General features: G+C 53.7%; 9 protein-coding genes across 9 annotated transcripts; 5 read left to right on the forward strand and 4 right to left on the reverse strand.

Annotated features, from left to right (window-relative positions):
* Positions 1-469: 469 nt before the first annotated feature.
* On the forward strand, positions 470-1501 carry J4E90_010798 (uncharacterized protein; the record flags this gene model as incomplete). The annotated part of the gene is made up of 1 exon (XM_051440310.1): positions 470-1501. The coding sequence occupies one exon, from the start codon at positions 470-472 to the stop codon at positions 1499-1501; it is 1032 nt and encodes a 343-aa protein (XP_051285844.1).
* Positions 1502-1802: 301 nt separating this feature from the next.
* On the forward strand, positions 1803-2484 carry J4E90_010799 (uncharacterized protein; the record flags this gene model as incomplete). Its single annotated transcript, XM_051440311.1, has 2 exons — positions 1803-1811; positions 2056-2484. The coding sequence occupies 2 exons, from the start codon at positions 1803-1805 to the stop codon at positions 2482-2484; spliced, it is 438 nt and encodes a 145-aa protein (XP_051285845.1).
* A 1444-nt stretch (positions 2485-3928) lies between these two features.
* Positions 3929-4327, forward strand: J4E90_010800 (uncharacterized protein; the record flags this gene model as incomplete). The annotated part of the gene is made up of 1 exon (XM_051440312.1): positions 3929-4327. The coding sequence occupies one exon, from the start codon at positions 3929-3931 to the stop codon at positions 4325-4327; it is 399 nt and encodes a 132-aa protein (XP_051285846.1).
* A 901-nt stretch (positions 4328-5228) lies between these two features.
* On the forward strand, positions 5229-7167 carry J4E90_010801 (uncharacterized protein; the record flags this gene model as incomplete). The annotated part of the gene is made up of 3 exons (XM_051440313.1): positions 5229-6422; positions 6472-6701; positions 6753-7167. 3 exons carry the CDS (start codon positions 5229-5231, stop codon positions 7165-7167), a joined length of 1839 nt encoding a protein of 612 aa, XP_051285847.1.
* A 1232-nt stretch (positions 7168-8399) lies between these two features.
* Positions 8400-10664, forward strand: J4E90_010802 (uncharacterized protein; the record flags this gene model as incomplete). The annotated part of the gene is made up of 1 exon (XM_051440314.1): positions 8400-10664. One exon carries the CDS (start codon positions 8400-8402, stop codon positions 10662-10664), a length of 2265 nt encoding a protein of 754 aa, XP_051285848.1.
* A 2529-nt stretch (positions 10665-13193) lies between these two features.
* Positions 13194-13748, reverse strand: J4E90_010803 (uncharacterized protein; the record flags this gene model as incomplete). The annotated part of the gene is made up of 3 exons (XM_051440315.1): positions 13194-13474; positions 13531-13645; positions 13698-13748. 3 exons carry the CDS (start codon positions 13746-13748, stop codon positions 13194-13196), a joined length of 447 nt encoding a protein of 148 aa, XP_051285849.1.
* Positions 13749-14090: 342 nt separating this feature from the next.
* On the reverse strand, positions 14091-17209 carry J4E90_010804 (uncharacterized protein; the record flags this gene model as incomplete). Its single annotated transcript, XM_051440316.1, has 2 exons — positions 14091-14174; positions 14228-17209. The coding sequence occupies 2 exons, from the start codon at positions 17207-17209 to the stop codon at positions 14091-14093; spliced, it is 3066 nt and encodes a 1021-aa protein (XP_051285850.1).
* Positions 17210-17804: 595 nt separating this feature from the next.
* Positions 17805-18471, reverse strand: APS2 (AP-2 complex subunit sigma; the record flags this gene model as incomplete). Its single annotated transcript, XM_051440317.1, has 4 exons — positions 17805-18137; positions 18243-18272; positions 18329-18368; positions 18437-18471. The coding sequence occupies 4 exons, from the start codon at positions 18469-18471 to the stop codon at positions 17805-17807; spliced, it is 438 nt and encodes a 145-aa protein (XP_051285851.1).
* A 2982-nt stretch (positions 18472-21453) lies between these two features.
* On the reverse strand, positions 21454-23202 carry J4E90_010806 (uncharacterized protein; the record flags this gene model as incomplete). The annotated part of the gene is made up of 4 exons (XM_051440318.1): positions 21454-22022; positions 22076-22667; positions 22718-23046; positions 23133-23202. The coding sequence occupies 4 exons, from the start codon at positions 23200-23202 to the stop codon at positions 21454-21456; spliced, it is 1560 nt and encodes a 519-aa protein (XP_051285852.1).
* Between the last annotated feature and the right edge of the window lie 1475 nt (positions 23203-24677).

Below are 24677 nucleotides of genomic sequence, written 5' to 3' on the forward strand. Positions count from 1 at the left end.
TCCTACTTCTTATCATAATCTTCGATGCCGAAGCTGTTGCTCACGGTTGCCTACCGCAATGGATTGCCTGAGGTGTCTAGATAAGAATGGTCCGCAATTGGCCCCAGCTTACGACGTCTAGTAATTGGTCACCAAGACCCATTGTATCTTTCAACAAAACGATACCATGCCACTTGTGAGGCCGCATCACCTGGCAACAATCTCGAATGATTCCAAGCTGTGGACTACTTTCACACCGAGTTACCGGGGCCTTGGACTGTGTAATTACACACAACGTCTAGAAGCATACTCACCGTACAGGGCAAACGTTCATTCAACAGCACTGCGAAATCGCGCCCAAGCCGGAAAGTACATAAGACAAAAGCTCTCAAGCTCTTCCGGGGTCAACGGCAACCTCCAGTCTCACTCCAACTCATTACCGACAAACTCATCAAGTCGTTCCTTTAGTAACATCACCAAATCTACCAAAATGGCATCCCAACAAACAGGCTCAGATTCGTCTAGCCCCACATCATCCATTGAGTCAACAACACCACTTGTACCGGCCAGCTCTGCGTCAGACTCATCAGCTGCCTTCGACTTCGATGCCGTCCTATACAAGCACAACGTCACCAGGAGTTGTCTCAACAGTGTCCATAGTGTACTGATTGACATTGCGAAGGATGCAGGAAAGATCATGATCGCAGCCGAGGATTGCATCATCACGACTGTCCACAAGAACAACACATCTGACGTGGTCACCAAATTCGACAAGCAAATTGAAGCCATGGCCGAAAGACGCCTCGCTGAGGCCTTCCCCGAATGCACCTTCCTCGGCGAAGAGACGTTCAAGCATGGCACCAAGCTCGCAGACGCGCCGACATTCATCGTGGATCCCATCGACGGCACGCTGAACTTTTCGCTCGGCGTGCCCAACTGCGCCATCTCACTGGCTCTGACACTCGACAAGAAGCCAGTCGTTGGAGTTGTGTTCAACCCTTTCCGCGGAGACATGTACCATGCGATCAAGGGCCAAGGCGCATACCTGACGAAGACCTTCACGAACCGCAAGATTAAGCTACCCATCCACCCCATTCCTAAACCGATGCCATCGCTTAACTCTTGTCTCATGGTCGTTGAGTGGGGTAACCAGCGCTCTGGTCCAAACTGGGCACTGCGCACCTCGATTCACAACGCTCTCCTCACCTCCAAAGTCGAGGGCGGCGCGATGTGCAAATCAGTCCGCTCAAACGGATCCGCAGCACTGGACTTCTGCTACGTCGCACACGGCATGCTCGATGCCTTCTGGGAAGGAGGCGTGTACTCTTGGGACGTCGCTGCTGGATGGTGTATTCTGGAGGAGGCTGGTGGCGTTGTAGTGAGCGCGAACCCTGGAGATTGGGACCCAGAGCTTGAGGGTCGTCTTTACTTTGCTGTGCGCAATGCGAAGCGCGAGGATCAGCGTGCTGTCATTCAGGAACTTTGGGGGATGATGGGGGATCGGAAGTTTGTGTTCCCTTGAATGCGGTTTTTGCGAGTTTTCACGGCATGGGGATAGTGTGGTGGAGTTTCATGCAGCACACGGCCGGGATCTGGTTTGTTTGGTCAGACAGTATGTGTTTGACTGAACTGGTTGATAGTAGTATACAAATATATGAGAATCCCCTCGATATGCTTTCGCTGCTTCGACCAAACAAGAGTGAGCACCAGTGGTGTTGCACGTTAATTGCAATTGGAATGCCATTTCCCTAATGGACAGATAGCAGTGATGGCTCCGTCCTGTTTTGTGCGACTGATGCCTTCCATAGCACCCACAGGCCCTCATGTTCAAGGTAGTCACGACAGATGCTAGCTTCTTATCTGTCGCAAGACCCAAACAAACTTCCTCCATTACACTCTCACCCCAACACACCTCACTGCATGACCACCCATCCACACCGAAGCATCGTTTGCTGTCACAACGTTATTGTATAGCACATCCTTATTATCAACTCACCATACTCTTGATCGACATCACACACCACCTCAATCAAGCTGTCTCACAGCTCAGCACCAGCATAGCTGCATCCTGTGCAGTCCCTGCACACCTCCCCTACCACGCTCGACCTCCAGTCCTTCGCAACCTACATCACCCTCACCAGCGCCTTCAACGAGTCCCACAATCCATGCAGCACCAAACCCACTGAGTACATGCCCTTTGACACCCGACGTGCCAACCCAACCCGACCCAAACGCCACACGCGCACATACTGCCCAAGAATCACTCATAGACGCCGCACCATCTTCGACCAGGGCCACGACCCCCGAACAACTCACTTCACCGGCAGGCCTCTCACTGCGACCGAGAGACTACACGTAGCCCGCCAACGCCTCCGCAAGTTCGAGAAGACGCAATCCCGCAAAGCACAGCGGAAGACCTGGGTCCGTAACGGAAGAATCAATACGCCAAGCAAGCTCGACAGAATACATCTCAAGCTGAAGAGGATCTTCACCGGAAACTTCTGAGCACCTCCACGCCTGCACTCTTTCTCTGACGTCTTGAGTGTGTTTATGAGCACGACTGCTACTTGTGTAACAAGCTCTGTAGCCTCTGGTGTACTCCAAGCCCCCGTCCAGGGACAAGGCCGAACACTTTCGAATCACCGACCGAGAGCCACGAATCCACTCGAGCCACGCGAGAGGAGAAGGATCATCGAAGATCGACGACTACGCAAACTCAGACGCCGGGAAGCCAGAGCAGAGAGATCAGCGAATCGTACGTTGAAGAAGGGACTCCGTGCTAAGATAGCCGATTTCTTTGGTATCTTCCGTCTTTGGTAGACGACTGAAACCCACCTTTTATGACCTGTGCAGCCACATCTGGAGGTTGTGGAGTTAGTACAGCGTGCGCACCATCAGCGCCAGCGATCGCGAGCACACCTGGTGTTATCTCGTCTGCAAGCACACCAATCTGGGCCCCTAGCTCTCCCAGTCGTCATCTCACAGCCGAGGAGAAGGAAGAACTGCAGAAGAAGAAAGAGGAGCGCGCAGAGAAGAAGCGACAACGGAAGGAGGTTCGAGACGAGGCTAAAGCAGACACCAAGGCCAAGCTCCCGGATACGACTAGCAAGAAGGCTAAGCTTCGGCTGTACATCACCTTGCTCAAACTCAGGTTTCATCTCTAGACTTGAGATCAAATTCGTCGTCTGGACTACTATATCCCACCTTACATGTCACACGGAGATTGTGCAACTAGTACACATTGCGGAACCAGCACACATTGCGGAACTAGTACACATCACACATCGAGCACGCCGATTTTCGTATCTGGCTATTCCGGTGGCAATCTCACCTCCAAGAACGGAACGGTAGGGCAGAGACTAAAGACGAAGCGTGCGCGAAAGAGGCGACAGCGGAAGGTATTCCGAGACAAGGCCAAAGCAGACATCGAGGCCAACGTCCCAGGCGCGGGTAGCAAGAAGGCCAAACTTCGGCTTTACATAAACGCGCTCAGGCTCAAGCTTCACCTCTGAACTTGAGATCAGTATATGGCAGACGGCGGTGATTGTGGTAGCGCTAGCTATAGCTCCGGCGACTGTGGTGGCGGCGACTCCGGCGGTTGCAGCACATCCCATACCGCAGGTGACGGTGGCAGCTACTCAGGCGGAGATTCAGGCATCGATTACATCCCACAAGGTGGTTCCTCCTCGTCCAGCCGACCATTGACAGCCGAGGAGCGTGCGGAACGTGACCACAAACGCAAAGAAGAACAGGAAAAGTGGGATCGTGAGAGAGCGGAACGCAAAGAGAAGAAACAACAGCGAAGGCAAGTCCGAGCCGAAACCGCTACTGCAGTCAAAGCGAAGCGCAACGAGGCGACTAAGCTGAAGGAGAAGATCCGTCTGACTGCCACGCTTCTTACACTCAAGCTCCATCTTTGAGCGACGCCAAACACACATCAAGGCTTTGAATGGAGTCTCCATTCGTCGCCGCAGACTCTGGGACGACATCCTCAGGCGATTGCGGAACGACATCTGGAGATCGCGGAGCCGATTCGAAAGGCGATACTGGAGGTGACTGTGGTGCCGATTCAGGGAAAGACTGTGCCGACACAGAACCTCATCCAACTGAACGAGAATACAAGTTCACCGACTTCGCCGCTGCACCCCAGACAGACACTGCCGGTCCTTCCACCTCGTCGCAATCGAAGACACAACCCGATACTAGCACACCAGAAGAACTACAGCTACAAGAAGAACGCAAACAAGCGAGGGTGCAGAAGAAGGAGAAGAAAAGAAAGGAACAGACAAGAAAGTTCTTGAACAGCGCCAAAGCTGTTGCTGAGAACATCATCAAGGGCAAGTTTTGAGGAGTCAGCTGAACGGTCGAGACTTGTATACGGCTCCACAAGTTCGAGTCCAGGACATACCGATCATTTGCGCGGATGGGGGCCAGTATTCGCAGTAGTCGGAGCGTGCGATTTTCTCACGACACAGACACAAGCCGTCAATCAGTGGCAGACTTCTCCCGCTGGCCGGGCGTGTATATCCATCCTGGGCACTTCGTACACGCCGCCGACAGACCGAAAGACGAAGAAGCGTGGCAGAGGTGCCGCAACAGTTTCAGAAGACTGAAGGCTCGTGTCCGCAAGAAGAGAGCCGAACGAAACGACTCGCATGGCAAACGTCGGTAGTTTCGACATTCCTCGCCCTAACGCGGGTGAGCACACCTTTTATCAGAACGTCACCTGTTATGTTCATGTCTACGCGCCGACTACTGTACACCAAAATATCCCGAGCGCGGCGCCGGAGTCTCATGCCGCGGTGGGAAGCTCATGCGAATCGGATCCAACGCTGTCAGTGCCCGAGAACCTAGGCGGAGTCGCTGCCAACCTCCGTCTTATTGACCTCGAGAGGGTGAAACGAAGACGACCAGGAAAGAGACAAGCCCTTGTTGAGTGGGCAATCAGAAAACTCCAGAGGTTACTCCACAAAGTGACCTAAAGCGGACGGTCGTTGTGAATGCGGTGGCATCGAGACAGTGCCGGTAAAGCTCGTCGAGCTCGGCGGCCTTTCGGCAGACGGCGAAACGTATTCAAATGGAACAAGCGACGCGAGAGATTTTGGCGTTGGCGTCGGCTTCATTTCCTGGCTTTGAAGTATTGGGTGGTAGGCGTCGCGCGTCGCTGGTCCAAAGTCGCTCGGAAGTGAGCACAGACCGCCCGCAACTGTGCATTGGCACCAGAACTGCTGCTCGCCATACTTCACGTCATGTTCGCCCGCACCACACGCAACACTCTTGCTGCAGCCTCAAAACAGCCCTATATATGTCATTCATGTCTGCGCCGGACTAGACAGTCTCAATTGGGCGCCCTTCATCTGCCCACGCGTCACACAGCACGATCTCTCCACACTGAGACCCAGCCACCACCGACCCAGGATGGCACAGCGTTTCGAAAGCAGCTGAAAGATGCTGCGAAGCAACAGAAGAAGGAGAAGAGCGCCTCTTCTGGCGCCTCAAAGTCCTCGAAAAAAGACAAAGATGTGCGACTAGAGAAGTGGGAGCTAACGGTTGGAATCGAAGTCCATGCCGAACTCAACACCGCGCGGAAGCTTTTCTCTGGTGCTGCGACCTCCGTCAGCGAGGCACCCAATACTCATGTCTCCTTGTTCGATGTCGCGTTTCCTGGCACCCAGCCTCACTTTCAGAAGGAAACCCTCCTACCTGCCCTCCGCGCCGCCATAGCCTTCCAGTGCGAGATCCAGCCCAAGAGCAGCTTCGACCGCAAGCACTACTTCTACCAAGATCAGCCCTCGGGCTACCAGATCACGCAGTACTACGAGCCCTTTGCGACGAACGGCAAGATTACCCTGTACCCTCATGACTTCCCGCCTGGCGCTGCCCCGCAACCTGGGCCCGTCGAGATTGGCATCAAGCAGATACAGATGGAGCAGGATACCGCAAAGACCGTGCAGCAACCCCCTTCGACCCACCTACTCGACTTCAACCGCGTCTCGCATCCTCTGATCGAAATTATCACCCTCCCTCAGATCCATGATCCCACAGTCGCTGCGGTCGTCGTTCGCAAGATACAAAACATACTCAAGGCTGTCAATGCCTGCACAACCGGCATGGAGTTGGGCGGACTGCGTGCCGATGTCAACGTATCAGTTCGTCAACGTGCAGGGGAGTCATCTGACTCTAGTCACTCATACCACGGTGTTACCGGTCTTGGGCAGCGGACTGAGATCAAGAACCTGGCAAGCGTCAAGGCTGTCGAAGACGCCATCATCGCAGAACGTGATCGGCAAATCGACTTGCTCGAGGGTGGAGGTGTCGTTGAGGGCGAGACTCGTGGATGGACTCTTGGAAGCAAGACTACCAAACGTCTCAGAGGCAAAGAGGGCGAGATCGACTACCGCTACATGCCGGACCCAGACATTGCTCCTGTCATCATTGGAAACGTAAGCACAGGCACTACTTTTGGCATGAAAGCTGTGCTAATCTTATCAGGATCTTATTGAACACCTCCGGAACACCCTTCCCAAGCTGCCCGATGTGAATGTGGACATGCTTGCCAACACCTACGGACTCACTACAAAGGATGCCATCACACTTCTCTCCATAGACGACGGTGAACGGTTGGAGTACTTTCTCGACGTCATTCGCTGCCTGGTGCGCCAAACCGAGCAGCACGAGAAAGACGTTCCGCTTGAAACCCTGGGCAAGATCACCGGGAACTGGTATGTTTATCTGCTATGCTACGCGTCTGAATCAAACTAACGCGTGACTAGGGTGCTGATGGAGCTTGGCTCTCTCTTCCAAGACGAACCTTGGGACCCTAACCGCGTCCCAGCCGACTATCTCGCCGGTGTCATCTCGCACATACGTCGCAAAGAGGTCACGTCGCCCTCCGCAAAACGTCTGCTTGCCATTAAGTTTGAGGGAGATCAGCGAGGCGTATCGGAAGTCGTTCACCAAGAGAACCTCCTCCTGCAACCACTCAGCCAGGAAGAGTACATCAAACTAGCACAAACCTTGCTAGAAGAGAAACCCGACATGGTTCGCGACATCACCGAAAAGGGTCAAGTCAAGAAGGTCGGCTGGTTCGTGGGACAAATGGTGATGAGAGCTCCAGACGGAAGTGTCGAGCCAGACAAGGCGAAGGAAGTACTGCTGAACTTGTTGGGTGTAGGAGAGAAGGTGTAGTAATGGCGTGGATACCCTAATGAAACATATCTTTAAGATTGGTGCGTATTGCTTTTGTGCCTTATGTGACTGATGGTTATATGGCTATATGGCTATAAGGGTCCAATGTACGGGTAAGGATGTCAAAACCACTGACGTTTGACAGCCCAACAACTTCAACCCACCAACTTAACCAGCCCACAAGCAGTGCGAACCTCGTGTCTCGCTTCCACAGTATGAGTGCCCACAGCGCACGGTGACAAGCTCGGAATTTGGGAGTCGGTTCAGGTCCCAGTTCCAACGGCCGCGGGTGCAACACCTTCTTGTCAACATCCCATGAACCAGCGTTGACCTCAAAACGCCAGATCCATCAGTTCGCACGCGAAATCCTTCGCGAGACTCATACGCAGAATTACCAAGGGAAATGCCTGCATAACCTGTTCCAAACTCCTCCTCAAGACCTTCCACACCAACATCCACACCTACATCCCCCATACACCTACACCCATACCCTCCCACCCAAAATGTCCCCCGACCAAACCGCCACCGCCATCTACCTCTCCCGCTTCCGCGACCGCATCGCCACCATCCGGCAAAACGTAACCGTCACATCGCTCAAAGGCCGGTTCACCAACACCACCAATACCCTCCGCCGCAGAGATAGCCTGGGTCGCCGGGGAGATAATGCACGAACGGCGCTGTCTGCCTCGCTGGGTCTGTATTACACTGGCGTGGATAAGTCGGAGGAGGATTTAAGGGATTTGAGTCCCGTGGGGTGGGGGGATGGAGAGGGGGATGGTCATGGTGGGAACGGGGATGATGGTGAGGACGATGGGGATGACGGCCGATCCGATAGCATGGAACCCCTACGCCTACTCCATCGAGGTTCAAGCAGAGAAGATATCACCAACGCGTCGTGGGACGCGCAATGGGAGTTAGATATGGACCGAGAAGAAGAACGGTTGATGCGTTCAGAGCACCGGATTGCGGAAGAGCGTGAAGAGAGTGTATCGGGTGGGGAAAAGGTTGGAGTGGGAGGAGTTGGAGGGAGGGAGAGGGAGATGTATGTGGCGTATCATAGTATTAATAGTGGGGCGGCAAGGAGGAGGGGGTTGGATGAGGTAAAGAGGATGTATGAGGGTGGGGGGAGGTATGCTACGGTATGTGATTGATTTTTGGGATGGATGGATTGATGGATTGATGCTGACTAGGGTGTGTAGGTGGGCAAGAAGAAGGGGCGTGAGTTGCAGAGTATGCTAAGGGGTCTGGGGGCTGAGGAGTGGAATGGAGATGGACCAGGTGGAGAAGCGCAAGATGAAGAAGTGCGAGACGAAGAAGCGCAAGACGAAGAAGCGCATGACGAAGAAGCGCAGAACGAAGAACCGCCAGACGAAGAGCCATCCCAGCCTGCTGCCCAAGACGAAGAAAACGAAGACGAAGAACCACCCTATCCCGGCAGCCAAGGAAACGAAGACTCCCTCTCCCTCCCCTCAAACCCCTACCCCGAAGACGACTTCCTCCTGCCCCTAACCCGGCAACCCGCGCGAACCACACCTCCCCCGCCCTTCCCCTCCCCTCCCAACCTAATCATACACCCAAACTCCTCACCGGGACTATCGATTCCATCACCGGCACTATCGATACCATCGAACCCCTACCCAGAAGACGCACCGCCCTCACCAACCTCCTTCTCCCAGCCCCCTCCACCACCACCACCACCTCGACCCACACAATCCCCATCCCCATACTACCGCGCCGTAACACCGCCTACACCACACGCTCGCTTCCCGATTTATCCGAGTGATAGAACGATAAGTCCTATTAGTCCGTTTAATGCGAGTAGGCATTTGATTTCTGCGGAGGGGACGGCGTCGAGCCTGAGTTATCGGATTGAGCAACGACAAGAAAGGAACGATGGATACAACAATGATGATGATGGTGTAGAAGGGGGGTATACGTATGCGCCTAATCATCCCTATCACGGTATGGACGAAGAAGGGATGAGGGAGTATTGGCTTGGGCTTGAGGGGTATCATACGGAGAGTGAGCGCAATTTGAGGAGGAGGGGTGAAGGGAGGGGCAGGAGACGGACGGTGTCTTCGCCTGTGCAGTATGATCCTGAGAGGGTGTTTGGGTCTGTGGGGGAGAGTTATGAGGGTGGTGGAGGTGAGGGCGGAGAACGGGAGGATGAGGTTCGGCGGCGGTATTTGGACGCTTTGAGTGGTGAAGAGAGAAGGATGGCAGAGGGAGAGGACGAGGAGGAGTTCGGTATGAGGACTTCCGCTGGAGAAACCGACGCGAGGAGTAAGAACATGATGAACCGGCTCCTAAGCACCTTTACCTGTCGACCCGGAACCGTCACACCACTACACACCACCACCACCCCCAATCCAACCAACACAAACGCACCCACCACCCCCGCCATACCCACAGCCCCAAAGAAATACAGCCTAGCCTACCTCTCCCACAAAATAAACCGAACCCAAAAAAGAGAAGAAGAAGCAAAACTCCGAGAACGCCTCATGGCCCTCCGACTTGCCGAACCATCTGCGCCGCGTACCCAACACATCGAAGACATCAACAACAACAACAACAACAACAACAACAACAACCCCACAGAAGTCCCCGTACTGGTCCCCAAACCCAAAGCAAAGAGGAGAAAAGACAGCACGCAACCCAATCCACCTTCTCTTGTCCCAAACCTAGAAAGCCGGACGCAGAGTGTTATTGGTCCGCCAGTTGGGCTTTCGCAGATGATTCAGAGGGCGCCGGGGAGTGTTAGGGTGATGACTCCTTTGCCTGTTTCTGTATCTTCGGAGACAGGGTCTTCAGGTGGAGAGAGAGGGGAAGAGGTTCAGCGTGGGCCTAGACAAGAGCACTCAGGTTCAAGTCTCAGCGACCGGTTACGGCAAACGCAACTTGAAGATTTACCTCTGCAACAGGATGCAGCAAAGGAGATACGGGATCTGATGATGGCGGTTGAACGGGATCAAGGGGAGGTGGCTAGCACGCCTGCGAAGCATGGATATACAGCACCCCACAATGCCAACACGAACGCACCAGCTATCCAACGAGCAGATGAATTACCCGCTGGATTCTCGACCTCATCACCCCAGGCCAGTGTTTCCCCCCACGAAACTCTTACACGACACTTCCGTACTCAACGCCAAGTTAATGAGCGTGGTACTCGGCGGATTCGCACGATAACTTCGCACTCGAGTAATCTGACGCTGCCGAGGAGTTATCGGGTACCGGAGGGACATGGTGGTGGGAGGGGTGTGCTGCGGGTTACTAACGTGGTTGTGCAGGGAGAGGGATTGGAGGGAAGTAACGAGGTTGGGGTTGGGGTTGATGGTGGTGAGGATGGTAAGGGTGGTGGTAGTGCGAATAATGTTGTTGTGAATCAGCAAGATGGCACTGAGGAGTTAGCGGCGGGTGGAGAAGAGCAGAAGGGTGAATCTCTACTCCGATATAATAGTGACGAGGAAGGTGGGAGAGATGTGACAGAGGCTGGATGAGCGATAGCCAAGTTGTTAGTACTACGTTTATCACTACTCCTGCAAACACTAGGTTATCAAGCTAGAGGATAGACGAGATAAAAGAAGTGGTTCGCAGATCCCCTTCCATATTTACGTGATATCGAAGTAGTAATAAGGGCCGTGTCGAGTTTGAGTCAAAGAAGAAATGGCCCTTGCACTGAGTCACATGCACATCTACTGTGCCGCATGTACTTCTACCTTCCACCCAACCACAACTTTTCACTTCGAGGAGAACATCAACCCCAGAATGAGTCTTCGTTCTCGACTCCCGGCAGCCCGGGTCAGTTCGCCAGCTCAAAACCAGGTACGCATGTATTTACCACATATGTGGACATCAAGGCTAATAGCCGCAAGGCCACGCCTCGTGACCTAGCAGCAAAAGAGCAACGAGTCTCCTTATTGAAGTGGAATGATATACGTAAGATGTTAGATCTCATGATGTTTCTATAGCTGATCGACATTGTAGCGAGTTGGTACCAGTACATCTACCGTATATTGATTCATCGTCAACGTGCCGCTTACGAGGGTTAGAGACAACGAGTATATTCTATCAGGCTACAGGTAACAGTCTTGTCTGTAACCCGCTTAATGATACCGGCTTCTAAACAAAGAGATATACAGAGCCGTCTCAAACTCCTACGCGCAGTCCCTGCGCAGCATCCTCAGTATCCACAACGAAACAGGTAAGGCATCACACAGTACAATAACTACAAAAGACAAACTGACCACTCTCTCCAGCAAACATATTCTCGCATCTCATCGGCTCAATATCCTTCTTCACTCTCCCCATCCCCGTATGTTATTTTCTGGCGCAGCCAAGATATACCACAGTAACCACAGCCGACATCATAGTCTACGCAACCTTCTTTCTCGGTGTCGGCATTTGCTTTGCACTGTCTGCAACGTAAGTTTTGTGTCACACATTGACTTACTAATTACTTGACTTACTTAGGAAGTGACTAACACACAAGAACAAGTTTCCACATCATCGCCAACCACAGCAAAACCGTCCACATCTTCGGTAACCAGCTCGACTACGTACGTAACCCACCCCCACCCACCCCAATTTCACCCCAGCCAACTGAGTAATCTAGCTCGGCATAGTACTCCTAATGTGGGGTTCCACCATCCCAAGTGTATACTACGGTTTCTACTGTACACCCCACCTACAAACAACATACTACACTCTCGCCTCCATCTTAGCAGGAGCTTGTATCTACGCAACGCTCCACCCAGCGTTCCGTCGCCCGGAATATCGTCCGTACCGCGCGGCCATGTATGCGGGTCTTGGTCTCTCGTTTGTCGTTCCTGTTGTGCATGGTTTACTGCAGTTTGGTGTGGAGACGCAGATGGGGAGGATGAGTTTGGATTGGATGGTGGTGATGGCGGTGTGCAATCTTACTGGGGGTGTGGTATATGCTCTGAGGGTATGTTGATGAGCCGGAAGAAATATTCTATGTGGAAAGAAAGGAATGGGGAACTGACTACATACAGATCCCGGAGAAGTGGTATCCAAACCGGTTTGATGTCTGGGGTTCGAGTCACCAGATTATGCATTGCTTGGTTGTTTGTGCTGCCATTGCGCATTTGTGCGGTCTGCTGAGGGCGTTCGACCATGTTCATGGGCATGGAGATGTTTGTGCAGTGCAACGAGGAATGCATTCTCATACACACAGCACTCAACGCATGCGTCCAGCGGCAGCTTAGCCATAATTTTCAGCAATGCGCTCCCATTCCCATGCAGCGCGTTTACAATGGAAGCTACGCATGTACGGATCGAAGCGGGTGAAAATCTCTAGTTTGCGAAGGACGTACGCAGATGCTGTGTTGGCGTGGTGGCAGCGCAGCGTCAAGTGCTCGTTACGAGCGAGTCCAGATACGAAAGAGAGTGAAACGGTAACGATGTTGTGAGCAATAGCTTAATTTTCGAATAAGGTAGAATGCTGAGCACGCCCGAATGGCCCTGAGCGACTGTTGAGTAACTGATCGGAAGCATAGCAGGCAAAGGTCACAATCACAGGCGCATATTCAATGCGACAAATTTTTCTAGTCGATGTAATTGAATCGACGCAAGCGCTTGAAGCGCGGAATGCTCTGCTTGGACGACAGACGTTCATACCGAGAAGGAACAGGGTTTACTATACTCAGAATCAGGTTAGTATCGCAGAGACTTCACCTCACAGCACGCAGCGCCATAATATCACGACATCACGGAAGCAGCCATGCGATAGCATAGCGATGCCGAGCCACGATCCACGCATGGCGTGAACGGGACAGCCAAAGGCCAAAGGTTTGTTCAGGAACGGTCATATTGTCTATGAAACATTCCTCAGCCACCACGCTGACGCAAGTCAACGCAGACCCGTTTGTAGGGTAACTGCGGACTTGAAGATCCATCCCAATCATTGCCGTTATGGTATCCTTTTGTATCATTCCGAGACGCCGTTTCATGCACAATCGTGTTGTGTGAGTGATGGTTGATCGTATCGTATCGTATCGTTCTGGCGCTTATGCGACGAGCTGAACGACACCACCAGCCTCCTTGATCTTCTTCTCAGCCTCAGCGGAGACGTAGCGGGCGCGGACGACGATGGGGACAGCGGGGAGACGACCCTTTCCGAGGACCTTGGAGTAGCCGTAGTCGAGGAGGTTGAGGACGGGGGCGTTGCCAGACTTGTTGGCGAGGTACTCAGCGCGCTTCTCGGCGGGGATGAGCGACCAGAGCTTGTCGAGGTTGATGACGGGCTTCCAGGAGAGGTTCTGCATCTTGTGGAAGTACCTCATACCGACTGCAGACGAAGTCAGTATATGTCTCACATGCACTTCGTACACACTCATAACTTACCCTTTCCGAAGTAACCAGGATGGTACTTGTCGATGTTGGTCTGGTGGTGATGTTGACCACCAGCCATACCACGACCACCGGGATGCTTCCTGTGCTTTCCGACACGTCCGTGACCCTGGATGCCGAGTTAGCACTATACAAAAGGGCTTCGCGGGGTGATAACTTACGGCGGAGACGTGACCGCGGTGCTTGCGGGTCTTGGTTAGGCGGGTAGGCATCTTTGCGTCGTGATGCTGTGGGTTAGTTGTCGAGCGAAAGTTCAATGGAAGGCTGGCGCTGGCGATTTTCTTCGTTGAGCGGAAAAGCTAAGCGAGGTGCGCTAGTGGGTGTCACGTGCGTGATCCCTGTTGAAGCGTCACGGCGGTGCGTAATCGGATGTGGGTTGGAGTGGAGCGAGAACATCAAAGTGCGCATAGTAGATGGAGGATGGTGAGGAATGTTGAGTATTGAATTGAATACGTGGGTTTCGTCCCTCTGTGTAAGAATACTTCGCCAACCCTCCCCGCTATCGCTATGCAATACAAACTTCATCCATCAAAGTCGCTGCTCTCTCTACAATTCTACCCCCAGTACGGTGTCCGCAGGCCAACAAAAGTCGAGCCAACACCATCACCCGAGTCCTCTTTCTTGCGCTGTCCAGCAAGCTATTCAAAGTCAGCATTCGCGTTCCGAAGTAACACCATCAGATGCCAAGTACCTCTAACTGAATATGCCTATGCACATGCACAAGCCAATCCACATAACTCTGCGCCTCATTATTCCGATCCTCATACAACAACCTCGCGAACTCGTATTCCGCGCCATCCAGCCCTTGTCTCGCAAGCTGAATAGTAAGCGCCTTGGACGCCCTCGTACCCTCCAGATACTGCAGTATATTCCTGACTTGGGCGTTGAGATGGGTTTCGAGGACGGGGAGGGTAGATTGGAAGGGATCGAGCGCTTTTAGACTGTTGTTGCCTTCGCCGAAGAGGTCTTCGAGGAGGTTGGGTGAGACTTGGGTGTGCAGCCATAAGAGGCAGACTTGGCCGTTGTCGACGATGTAGGCGCCGCCTTCTTCGACTTTGGAGAAGGAGGCGCGGATGTTTTCTGGCATTACGAGATGGCCCTTTTCGTTTGCGAAACCGTCGCGCGCGTCGAGGTTGTGGATTGCGATGATGCGGGGGTAGAGGTATAGCGACATCTCCAGTGGGCCCATCGACTTGATCATGCGCATGTCGTGGACTCTTCGGTCGGTGGGCTCTTTACCGCCCTTGAAGGCTCTTGACTTGATCAGTCCGAGAATGTACATGCCGAACTCCTTGAGGTTCTCCGGTAGTACAAGCTGACCAGGAGGATTGTTGCCAGTGAAGTTCTTCCTGTAGCCAGCAAGAATATCGACAGTCTTCTCCGTCAAGGCTCCCCTAATCTCCTTGAGGTTCTTCTCTGTCATGCGAGCAGCAGCTTCCTTGGCGATGATGTTTACGACGGCATCCTGATCGACAAACTTCATGCATTCACCAGTATTCGGGCTAACGCTGGCCACGATGTTCGTGCACCGCACTCGCCGCTCACCGTTAGCAGCCGTGTATAGTAGCGCACTCTGGAAGTGAGCATCAAGCTTCGGATCCAGTTTGCCATCGTAGCTGAACATGACACCAATAGCCTTGTCGGCGTCAATGACTCCGAACTCTAGATCGGCGCCAAAAGTGTGATGGTAGAAGTTTCCGTGGTAGGCAGAGACCTGCAGGCCATTTGAGCAGCGAACCTTCATCAGCGCTTGATATCCGGTTTCTCGCGTGACTGTGTGCTGAATCTCCTTGGATAATTTCAGGATATCCCTTGGCGCATGGAAGTTGGGGTAGTAGAAGACTTCTCCACCTGTTACAGCGGAGACGTGGCCGATGGTCGCAATGTCGAGGTACCCTCCACTGGGCGCAGCAAGGAAAAAGTCCACACCAATACCATTCTGCACCATCTTCTCAGCAACCTTCTTGAACCCAGGATGCTCAGTCTGAAGAAGCTTCTTCTCAGCATCGGTGTTATGTACATTGTTGTCCTCACGTAGCATCAGCCGACCAGGACCCCAAGTCGGAAGCGCAGCCAAAGAGCACACAATCTTTCCGCCTGTAGCCGACAATGCTGCCACGGCAGAGTTTAAGCAAGGTAATAACGCTGGCTCTGGATTCTTGACTTCAGAGAACATGGTCGGTAGCTGTGCGAGAAGTGATGTGATGACGCTCTTGCACTCCACGGGGTCGACGAACAAGCCTTCGCTGAAGGGTAGGAAGGGATCTTCGAGGTCAGACATGACGAGCATTTGAGCGCTCGTCAAGCTGGCGTTGAGGTTGTAAAAGTGCATCTCCTTGTCGTATGTGACGATGCCAACTTTGGCACCCTTTGGTATCCGAGTCGTAGTCTCAACGCCCTCTGTCTCTGTTTCTTCGCCATAGAGCGCTTTCATGATGCCTTCACAAAAGCCATGGAGGAAACCACGATTTACAGCCTCGGCGGTCACATCGACGAGGAACAACCACCGTAGACCGACAGGCTCTTTCGACCAGTATTCCTTGGGTACGAGAAAGTCGACAGTACCTAGTGTGAGCTCCGGCCGTTGTAGTCTGTCTATGCGGACGCCAGACTGATCAGTGGGCGCAAAGTATTCACCGGGGACGTCGCCCGGGTATGTACACAGGTTACACACGACCTTGTTTCCGCCAGCCTTGAACTGCATAAACGGATTGATGTACGCACGACACCTTGCACATCTTGGTGGACCAGACTCGCCAAAGTCCAATACGGGTATAGCTTGCTCGCCTTCTTGTTGAGCAGCCAGCGGCTGCAAGACCATACCAAGCGGTAACGAAGTCGCAGCAAGGGCTTGCGCAGTGAGTGGAATGTTGTTCATAGTCAAACGTGCGAACTTAGGTGAGGAGTTGCCCTGGTCAAAGGCTACAAAGGGGACCGTGGCGGGAGGAGGTAGGTGGTGCTCCATAGTCGGGTATACGTTCTCTAGGTAGTACTTCGCCGGCGCATCGCGCGACTTCGGTATGCTGGGAATTTGCTCGGGATCTACACGTCCTTGAGCTGATCCAACCGCCGCTCCTCCACTCTGATGTGGTGCTGCTGGTGTTCTCGCAGCGTACTGCATAGGCGAAGCCTGCGATCCAGGACTGAAGATAGGATTTACGGGTGCGGGAAACTGGCTCATGGCGGGAGTGATCTGAGGCTCCATCCATTGCGCTCCTCCGACTTGAGGCGAGTTTTGGTATTGTGTAGGTGTGCCATTCTGCGGCGCTCCGTTGAACGCCGGTGAACTCCCTCCAGGTCCCTCGATATTATGATATGCATGTCTGTTCTTCTTCTTGTGCTTGGGTTGTGCCGCCTGATCCATACCCAACCCAACTGCTCCCATCTGCCCCGCGAGGTTGTTCACGTCTTGATCGCCCTGGTACTGAGGCTGACCCTGCAGCGCCGACTGGTCGGGGAAATAACCTTCTTGCTGGACTGGCGTGCCATATTGCGCTGGTGTGCCGGCGTACTGATTCGGAGGCTGGGCCATGGCCGGGCTGCCCGTCTGTTGGTAGCCAGGAGGGCCCGCAGCGACTGGTGGACGCCATTTGTTGGGCTCGTCTGGTCTGCCGGTTCCGTTCGGGTTTGGCGAGCCAGTGCCGAGGGCGTGGTATGCGGCGAAGTCAGACATGGTCGCGGCGCGGGGATGTTGCGGTGGATTCGACGGACGGGACGATTCGAGGCGGGTCAGGCGTGTGGCGGAGGAACAACGGGGCGCGGAATGGTCTTAGAGATGTTCATATCATGGGGCGAGCATGCTGGGGGGATTTGGGCACAGGCGAAGGGACAGATCGCGAAGAACCAAGGTTGATGATGTGGCTATTTTCTAGACCTCTGCTTCCATCATAAGAGCGCGTCCGTGCGCTCCCTCACATGCAAGAACGACAAGCTCCATTCACTTGCATGTCACCGAATGTAGAAGCAGGACAGATTTGCGTGAACGATGTCTTTGCAGGGATCGCTAAGACATGCAAGCGATTATCTCTGCTGTTCCTTCCGGCCAGATTTTGGTACCGAATCAGCCTCGAAGCATGCCAGCCCACCATTGAGATGTGGGCTCTTCAAATGCTCGCGCAAGACCCCTCAGCGCGGCTATACACGCGACTCCCTCATGTGCCCTCTGCAGCGCATGGTTACTACCTCATTCCTCTTATTTGAGCCGAAGCGCCAGGCGAAGCAGCCCCAGCTCCACCCCATTATACAGTATATCCCCACCCATCATCCATCTACTCCAGCTTATCCAAATGCGCCAACCTCGTCAGCACGACCTGTTTACTCGTCTCCTCAATCTCACCCGCCAAAAACACCTCATCCAGTATCGCATACACCTTGTAGAAGTTAAACACCAAATCCAGCTCACACACGTTCCCAAAGAAGGCATCTAGCACCTCGACGAAGAAGTGTATGGCCTCGAGATAGGCGAGCTCGTTGTCGTTTGTGTCGACGCAGGCGCAGAAGAAGAGGCCGGCGTAGCGGCGGTACACGATCTTGGACATGTTGCGGAACTCGACGAAGTTGGATTGGTGCTTTTGGTCGCGTGGGGCGATGAGGCGGTGGACCTGAATTCGTTCTTAGTCTCATTTCGGGACTCGCTATGCGAAGGGTTCGAGGGCGGCTTGAGGAGGCGTGGTGGATGGGTGGGAGGGAAGGAGGGTATCGCATACCTCGCCCTTTAACTTGACTTTCTCTTCATCCTGTTTTATAATTAGCTACTATATCGTCTCTTAATATACTTGACATCTCAACTCACACTGTACGGCGCATACCACTTCGCCAATCTTGTCTTCCCTCTACCGTCGATCAGCCTCCATGCTACATGACCTCCCCAACCCTCCTCTGCACGAACATCCCAACTTACTGCCTATTCTGAATGAGAATGAACGAGAGCACCATGTTCACAATGTGCCTCGGGGTATCAGGCTCAGCGCGCTGTGAGAGAGAAGTGAAGAAGTAGCAATGACGGCGCGGCGGCGTTCAGGGCGCGACTTCCCGTGAAGGGACATGGCCCGAGCGTCGACGGTCAGGCACAGGCGCATCCCTGCAGGAACGTGGGCGCTGGCACTGGCGGACCTGGGACGGAAGTGCCACTTTTAGCCGCAGGAAATCCTCACGTTGGGCTTTCCCATGTTTTCCTTTGGAAGTGCGTAGCGCTGCTGATCCTGCTTTTATGATCAAGACATGTAATTATGAATTAAAGAAGGCCAACTAATCAGCAAAACCCCATTTCACACAGAACAACCCCGACTCCTAACCCGACACAACGGCGCAAACCCCTCCACCATCATATCCTCATCATCCAGCCTAACCTGATCCTCCATCCTCTCCTCCACATTCCACATCGCCACATGCCCCGTCTCAGCATATCTCTTATCAACCGAGCCATTCATTCTAGACCTCGATTTCACGCGTCGATACCGCCTTCTACTAACCAACGTCTTGAGTGAATCCACCGCTGACGAAGAAGAAGACGAGGATTCGGCTTGCGACGACGAAGATGAGGGCGAAACACTCGCATCATCCAGAATCACAGGATCAAAACTCCCCATAACAACATCCCCATCCCCATCCCCATCCCTCATCACTCTCCCTACATCTCCACCCCCTTCCCCTTCTCCATCTCCCTCCCCCCTCTCCCCAAAACCCTTCAGCGGACTCCCACCCCTATCCCCAGCACCTTTCCTCCTTTCCGCACTAGCTCTTAACGCAGTCCAAAGATTCGTCTTGACATCTTTCTTCCTCGCAATAGTCTCATTAGTCTCACTACAGTCCCCTGGTTTGAGGATACCCTCAGGCAGCGTGTTGATGGAGTTGATGATGATAGGAGCAGTCAGTGTAGGCATACTGTTGTTGTTGTTGGCGCTTTCGTTACTGGGGAAGACGGAGGGGAAGACAGAGTCGACGGGTGTGTGTATGCCGAACTTCTTGCCCCAGCGGCATTCGGAGGGGTAGTCGCATGTGTTCCAGCAGTCTTGCTGCTTCTCTGCCACTGCCACTTTATTCGAGTTGTTGGTGGTTGGAACTGTGTATGGTCTGCTACTGTGTTTCGGTCCGCCTCTCCGCCACGGCCCGATCGTTTTCCAGCCTTCATAGTCGAACTCACTCGGACAAGCACGATGGTTCCGTTGTTTCCTTTTATTACTTGACTTCCGCCAGGACTTGAGGGTAGTGCTGCCGCTGCAGAAATAGTGGCCGTCTTCGAGACAGCGGCGCGTTACGCCGAGACGGTAGTTATGGTGGCATTGGTGGCATTTCCACATCCATGCTAAGGGGCTTGATGGTGCGTCATCTTCGGGTGTTGGGTAACCGGGAGAGGTTTGTGGAGTTGGTCTGTGGGCTTGCTGGCGGAAGGGAAGGGGAGGTGTGAGAGGTGTTCGCGGCGAGAATGGAGAGGGTGGGATGGAGAGAAATGAGGATTTAAAGGTGTTGCGAAGATTTGGAGAGAGTCTTTTGCTTTTCTTCTGGGCATTCTGAAGCTCTTGGTTCAATTTTGTGCACCAAAAGGGAGAGTTGGTTGCAATCCGTACAACTCGACTTTGCGATCTCACCGTCAACAAAAACTTACCCTTTCTACAGACATCCCTAACATCAGCCTCCGTCGCCTCCTGAGCTGCACTACTTCTTTGAGCATTTCCCACGAGGCGTTGTTACGAGCGTTAACACAAGCTGCGTTCAACAGCGGTCTTTGTCATCGTGGCCAAGCCCTACGCGGGAGTGGTCTTGTGCAAGATCCCGAGCCGAATTCTTTGTCCTACCTATTCGCCTCTAACATCTGGCGTCTCGATCACGAACACTTCTTCGCTTTGTTCACGTGTGCTTGCGTGCCATCATTTCTTAGCGTGTTCCAACTCCTTAACCCCCATCCAATGACATCACACCTCATGTCTAATTCCGTCACACATCATCACGATGCGAGATCAACGTTCAACTTTCGACTATTGATCGAAGCTTTGCACGTGAGTAGTAGTGGTTGTCCACTGCACAGCCTCCCCCACACGCACCCGCCTCACCGGTACACCCATGCCCACACGCACACCCTGAGATAAGGTTGTCCAACGGCGCAGTTTCCAGATCGGCGAGGTATGGTAGTTCCCGCTTTCCATCCCAACACTTGCGATCGCGATCGAGACCACTGGATCAAATGAAATCCAATAGTCTTGGCTTGGAAATAGGCTGCGCATACAACAACCAGTCAAATCAGTCGAACCGCATATGCAGATAATGTACGTAGCGCATAGCCAACACTCCTCTTTCATACGCCGCTGGGAGTTGAGATAAGCCATCGCTACCACATCGAAGCACATCGATATCATAATGCGCGATAGAGATACACATCTTCGATATCTACGGTAAAAGGCTGCGTCGTTCTTGCATCGTGCAGATGTCAAGCTCACTTCGGTGGTAGCGTTGGTGGACTGACATCATCTTGCTTGCGTAAATCTGGGGTTCACAGTCTGGAGGAGCGGGAAAAGATAAGGAAGTGAGGAGAGTAGGCTTGGCGTCGTTGTGTAGTCAATTCTATTCGTCGAATGGGGGAGTCGATCGTGCTTAGCATGATAAGAAAGGCTGGGCGCGTGTCGGTGATGTGGAATGTGTTGATATAGGTTATGGGCGAGTTTGAAGTGATTTGGAATACACATGGGGAATTGCCAGATGGGAGCGATAATGATGTTTGATGTATCCATTCTCGAATGATGTACAATACATGAGGAAAAGAAAAAAACTGTAATACAACCATCTAAATGTATGTGTCAAAAAGCACAGCTCAAAGACGCAGGAGGAGCAGCGCAAGGTGGTATCTCGAAACGGGTAATGACTCAAAAAAGTCGCAAGCAACAAATCCAAATCAGCAATGCGCAGCAGCAAAGAGAAAAGCCCTTAGGTTTGAACATGCTTCTCGTGCTCGGAGCCCATGGCCATCGCGTGCCTGTCGCCCGCAATGCCCGTGTGCTCGTGGCCTGAGCTGTGTTCCGATGGTGCCTTGCCCTCGAGCATCTGGCTGTGCTGGGGGATGCCGTGGCGCTCGCCTTGGGGTACAGAGTGCTCGCCGTCGATGGGCTCGCCCTTAGCAGGAGTCCATGCGAGGTAGTCACGGCGGACCTCGACGTAGTCGTAGGCGAACTCGCCGAGCTGGTCGTCGTCCATACCGAGGAGCTCGGCTTCTTCAGATGCGCGCAGCTTGAGGCCGGGGATCTTGTCGATGACGAAGGCGAGGATGGCGCTGACGACGAAGGAGTAGGCGGTTACGGCGACGATGTAGGCGATTTGCTTGTAGATCGCGGCGGGCTCGCCGGTGATGGCACCAGCGGTAAGGCCGTTGTTGACTCCGTCGAGTCCGATGATGTAGTCGGCACCGAAGATTCCGTTGAAGAAAAGACCCCACATTCCAGCGACGCCGTGCTCAGCGAACACATCGAGAGAATCGTCGATCTTGATCCAGAACTTGACTAGATAGGTGTTAGCGAGCTGTTCATGAAAGGTTTTCCAGAGGGGTACATACTCTTGGTGGCAAAGTTAGCAACAATACCGGTGGTAATACCGAGGATGACGCTGGCCCATGGAGGCAAGAAACCAGAAGCGGGAGTAGCAGCGACAAGTCCGGAGATGACACCTGAGCACCATCCGACCATGGACCACTTGCGAGCAAGGCGCCAATCGAGGAGAACCCAAGTCATGGCGGCGAACATGGCGGTAAGGTTGCTGTTCCAGCATGCCATGACAGCACGGAGGTTGGCGCCGAAAGCGGAACCACCGTTGAAGCCCAACCAGCCGAACCACAGGAAGACGGTTCCGAGGGTGATCAAGGAGACGTTGTGAGGGCGGAAGTTGAGCATCATCTTCTCCTGGCGACGTCCGAGGATCATGGAGTAGGCGAGAGCTGTGCAACCGGAGACAATCTCGACGGGACCACCACCAGCGTAGTCAAGTCCACCCCATGCGAAGAACCAGCCGTTTGCGTTCCAGGCCCAGTATGCGACGGGGCAGTATACGATCGTGGCCCAGAGCCAGATGAAGACCATCATGGGGATTAAGCGACCGCGCTCAGCAACGCAACCGACGACGATGGCAGCAGTGACAGCGCAAAATTGCATCTGGATTGTGTTAGTTCGTCGAAACCGGTTCATAGTAATGGTTTTCGTACCTGGTAGAAGGAGTACAGCAACTCTGGGATCAAAGGACTACCGGGGCTGGGATGAGCCAGAACGCCCTTGAGACCGAACTTGTCGAGGTTTCCGATGAAACCGTTCGTTGAGGGTCCGAAAGCGAGCGAGTATCCCCAGAAGTACCATTGGAAGGTAATGACGGAGGCGGAGAACATGCAGGCCCAGATGAGGGAGAGGGCGGACTTTCTGCGAGCAAGACCGGAGTAGAGGAATGCGAGACCAGGAACCATGATCATCACCATGGCCGAAGCCACGAGGATGTAGGCCTGGTCACCTGCAGAGAACCATTGGTTCAAGTTCTCGGTGACTGATGTTCATGTTAGCCTTCTGTCGCACACGATGCGGATGTTGCGCTCGGCACGTGCGCAATGGTACTTTGGGGCTTGTACTCACCAGAGTCACCACCAGTGATATCATCGGTGCCATTGAACTGTGCCGGAGGGCCGACCCACGAGTACGACATGGTGAGGGAAGTCCTAGGGGATTGTCGGGGTACTAAGGAGATCTGGGGTCCTTAAGTACTATGGGGAAAGGGAGGACGGTTCCACGGTAGGGCCTGTGGAAGAAAAGAGAAGGGATCAAAAGCTGGATCGGTGCCAGTAATATAAGCTGCTACAGGGAGATTCCGGAAGCCCTACTGTAGATTACGGTAGATGCGCCGGGACCTTTATGGGTGGAACTTGCTGTACTACTCTTATCTATCCTGGTCCACGGGCCATCACTCGAGGCAAAATAGACGAGGGTACATCACCCACAGCCGCGACCGTCGTGGGGTTCGCGTTAGATCCAGCCATGGAGCTTTGTTCTTTTTCTGCCGCGATTGATCGGAGCTGCGTCATTGCTGTCTCTAACGATCTAACGCCTTATCTCGCCGGCTCGCTGCTCTGCAAACATGTGACGGCGAAGTAGACGTGATAAGGCGCAACGCCCACCCACACCGGCGGCCACGTCGCGTCAGCTTGTAAGGACAGGCCTCGCGCGGCGCCTCTCACCACGGGCTCAACACGAATTCGCATAACGATTGCAGGCAACGCCAGTTTCATCCGGGGCGGAAGGCTTGGCGAGTGGGTGGTCCAGGTTGCGTGTGTCAATTGCATTTCTGGCCAGAGATAAGAGAACCGCGTTGCCCAATCAGCTGCCGCCTCGAAGATCGAACGCGCTAGCCGGTTTGGTGCCGCATCTTCGCCGGCCGTCGCGACGCGTTCTCACCAACGCCACCCCGTCCCTGGCCATGTGTTTATGCGATTCACGTACGTTGTGTGCGATAAGACGACCACGGCGGTTTGCTCGCATCCTCCTCGTGTCTAGTGCATCTCACCCCAGGTCTCGCGACATCGAGGCACCGCAGTCGGGCGAACATCGGGCGCCCAACGACGATTCGACACCCAATCTTTTGGGTTTTTTGGTCTTGCCGTTGCGACACGGCGCTACTGAGCGCACGCCCTGCAGAAGGCCCGCGGCGTGCAAAATCCGGCTGTGGTTGAGCAGATCGAGACACCCGTCCGACCGGCCATCGTCTGTGGTTCTTCAATTGACCGCAGCCACTGTCGTACCGTATCTTACCGCATCCAGTAACGAGTCTCCACAAGGGCAGCAGCTAACCTCGTCAAACGCCCAAACTGGGACTATTTTCGAACCAGCTCAGAGTTATTTCCAACGAGCCAGGCAACATGCCGGAGCGCGAAGATTGTGAGACCCTGGTTCCCGATGGCCGTGTCCGCATACTCTGAGGCGAGCTCGACCTGGATACGCCTGCCAGCAGCTTACTCTGAGAGTGGGAGGCATCTCAGAAGTAATCAAACCTTCGTCTTTCTTTGCATCTACGCGCTGACACGAAACAACATCAACTGGCCTGACCAGCTGGAGCCGTTGTGTTCTTTTGCACCACGACCCGTGCGGCGTGGCATGCAGTAGGGCTCAGCTGCATGTCAGCCTCCC

This window comes from Alternaria incomplexa (genome assembly GCF_024043165.1).
Source record: "Alternaria incomplexa strain BMP 0042 chromosome Unknown scaffold_27, whole genome shotgun sequence".
Taxonomy (NCBI): Eukaryota; Fungi; Ascomycota; class Dothideomycetes; order Pleosporales; family Pleosporaceae; genus Alternaria; species Alternaria incomplexa.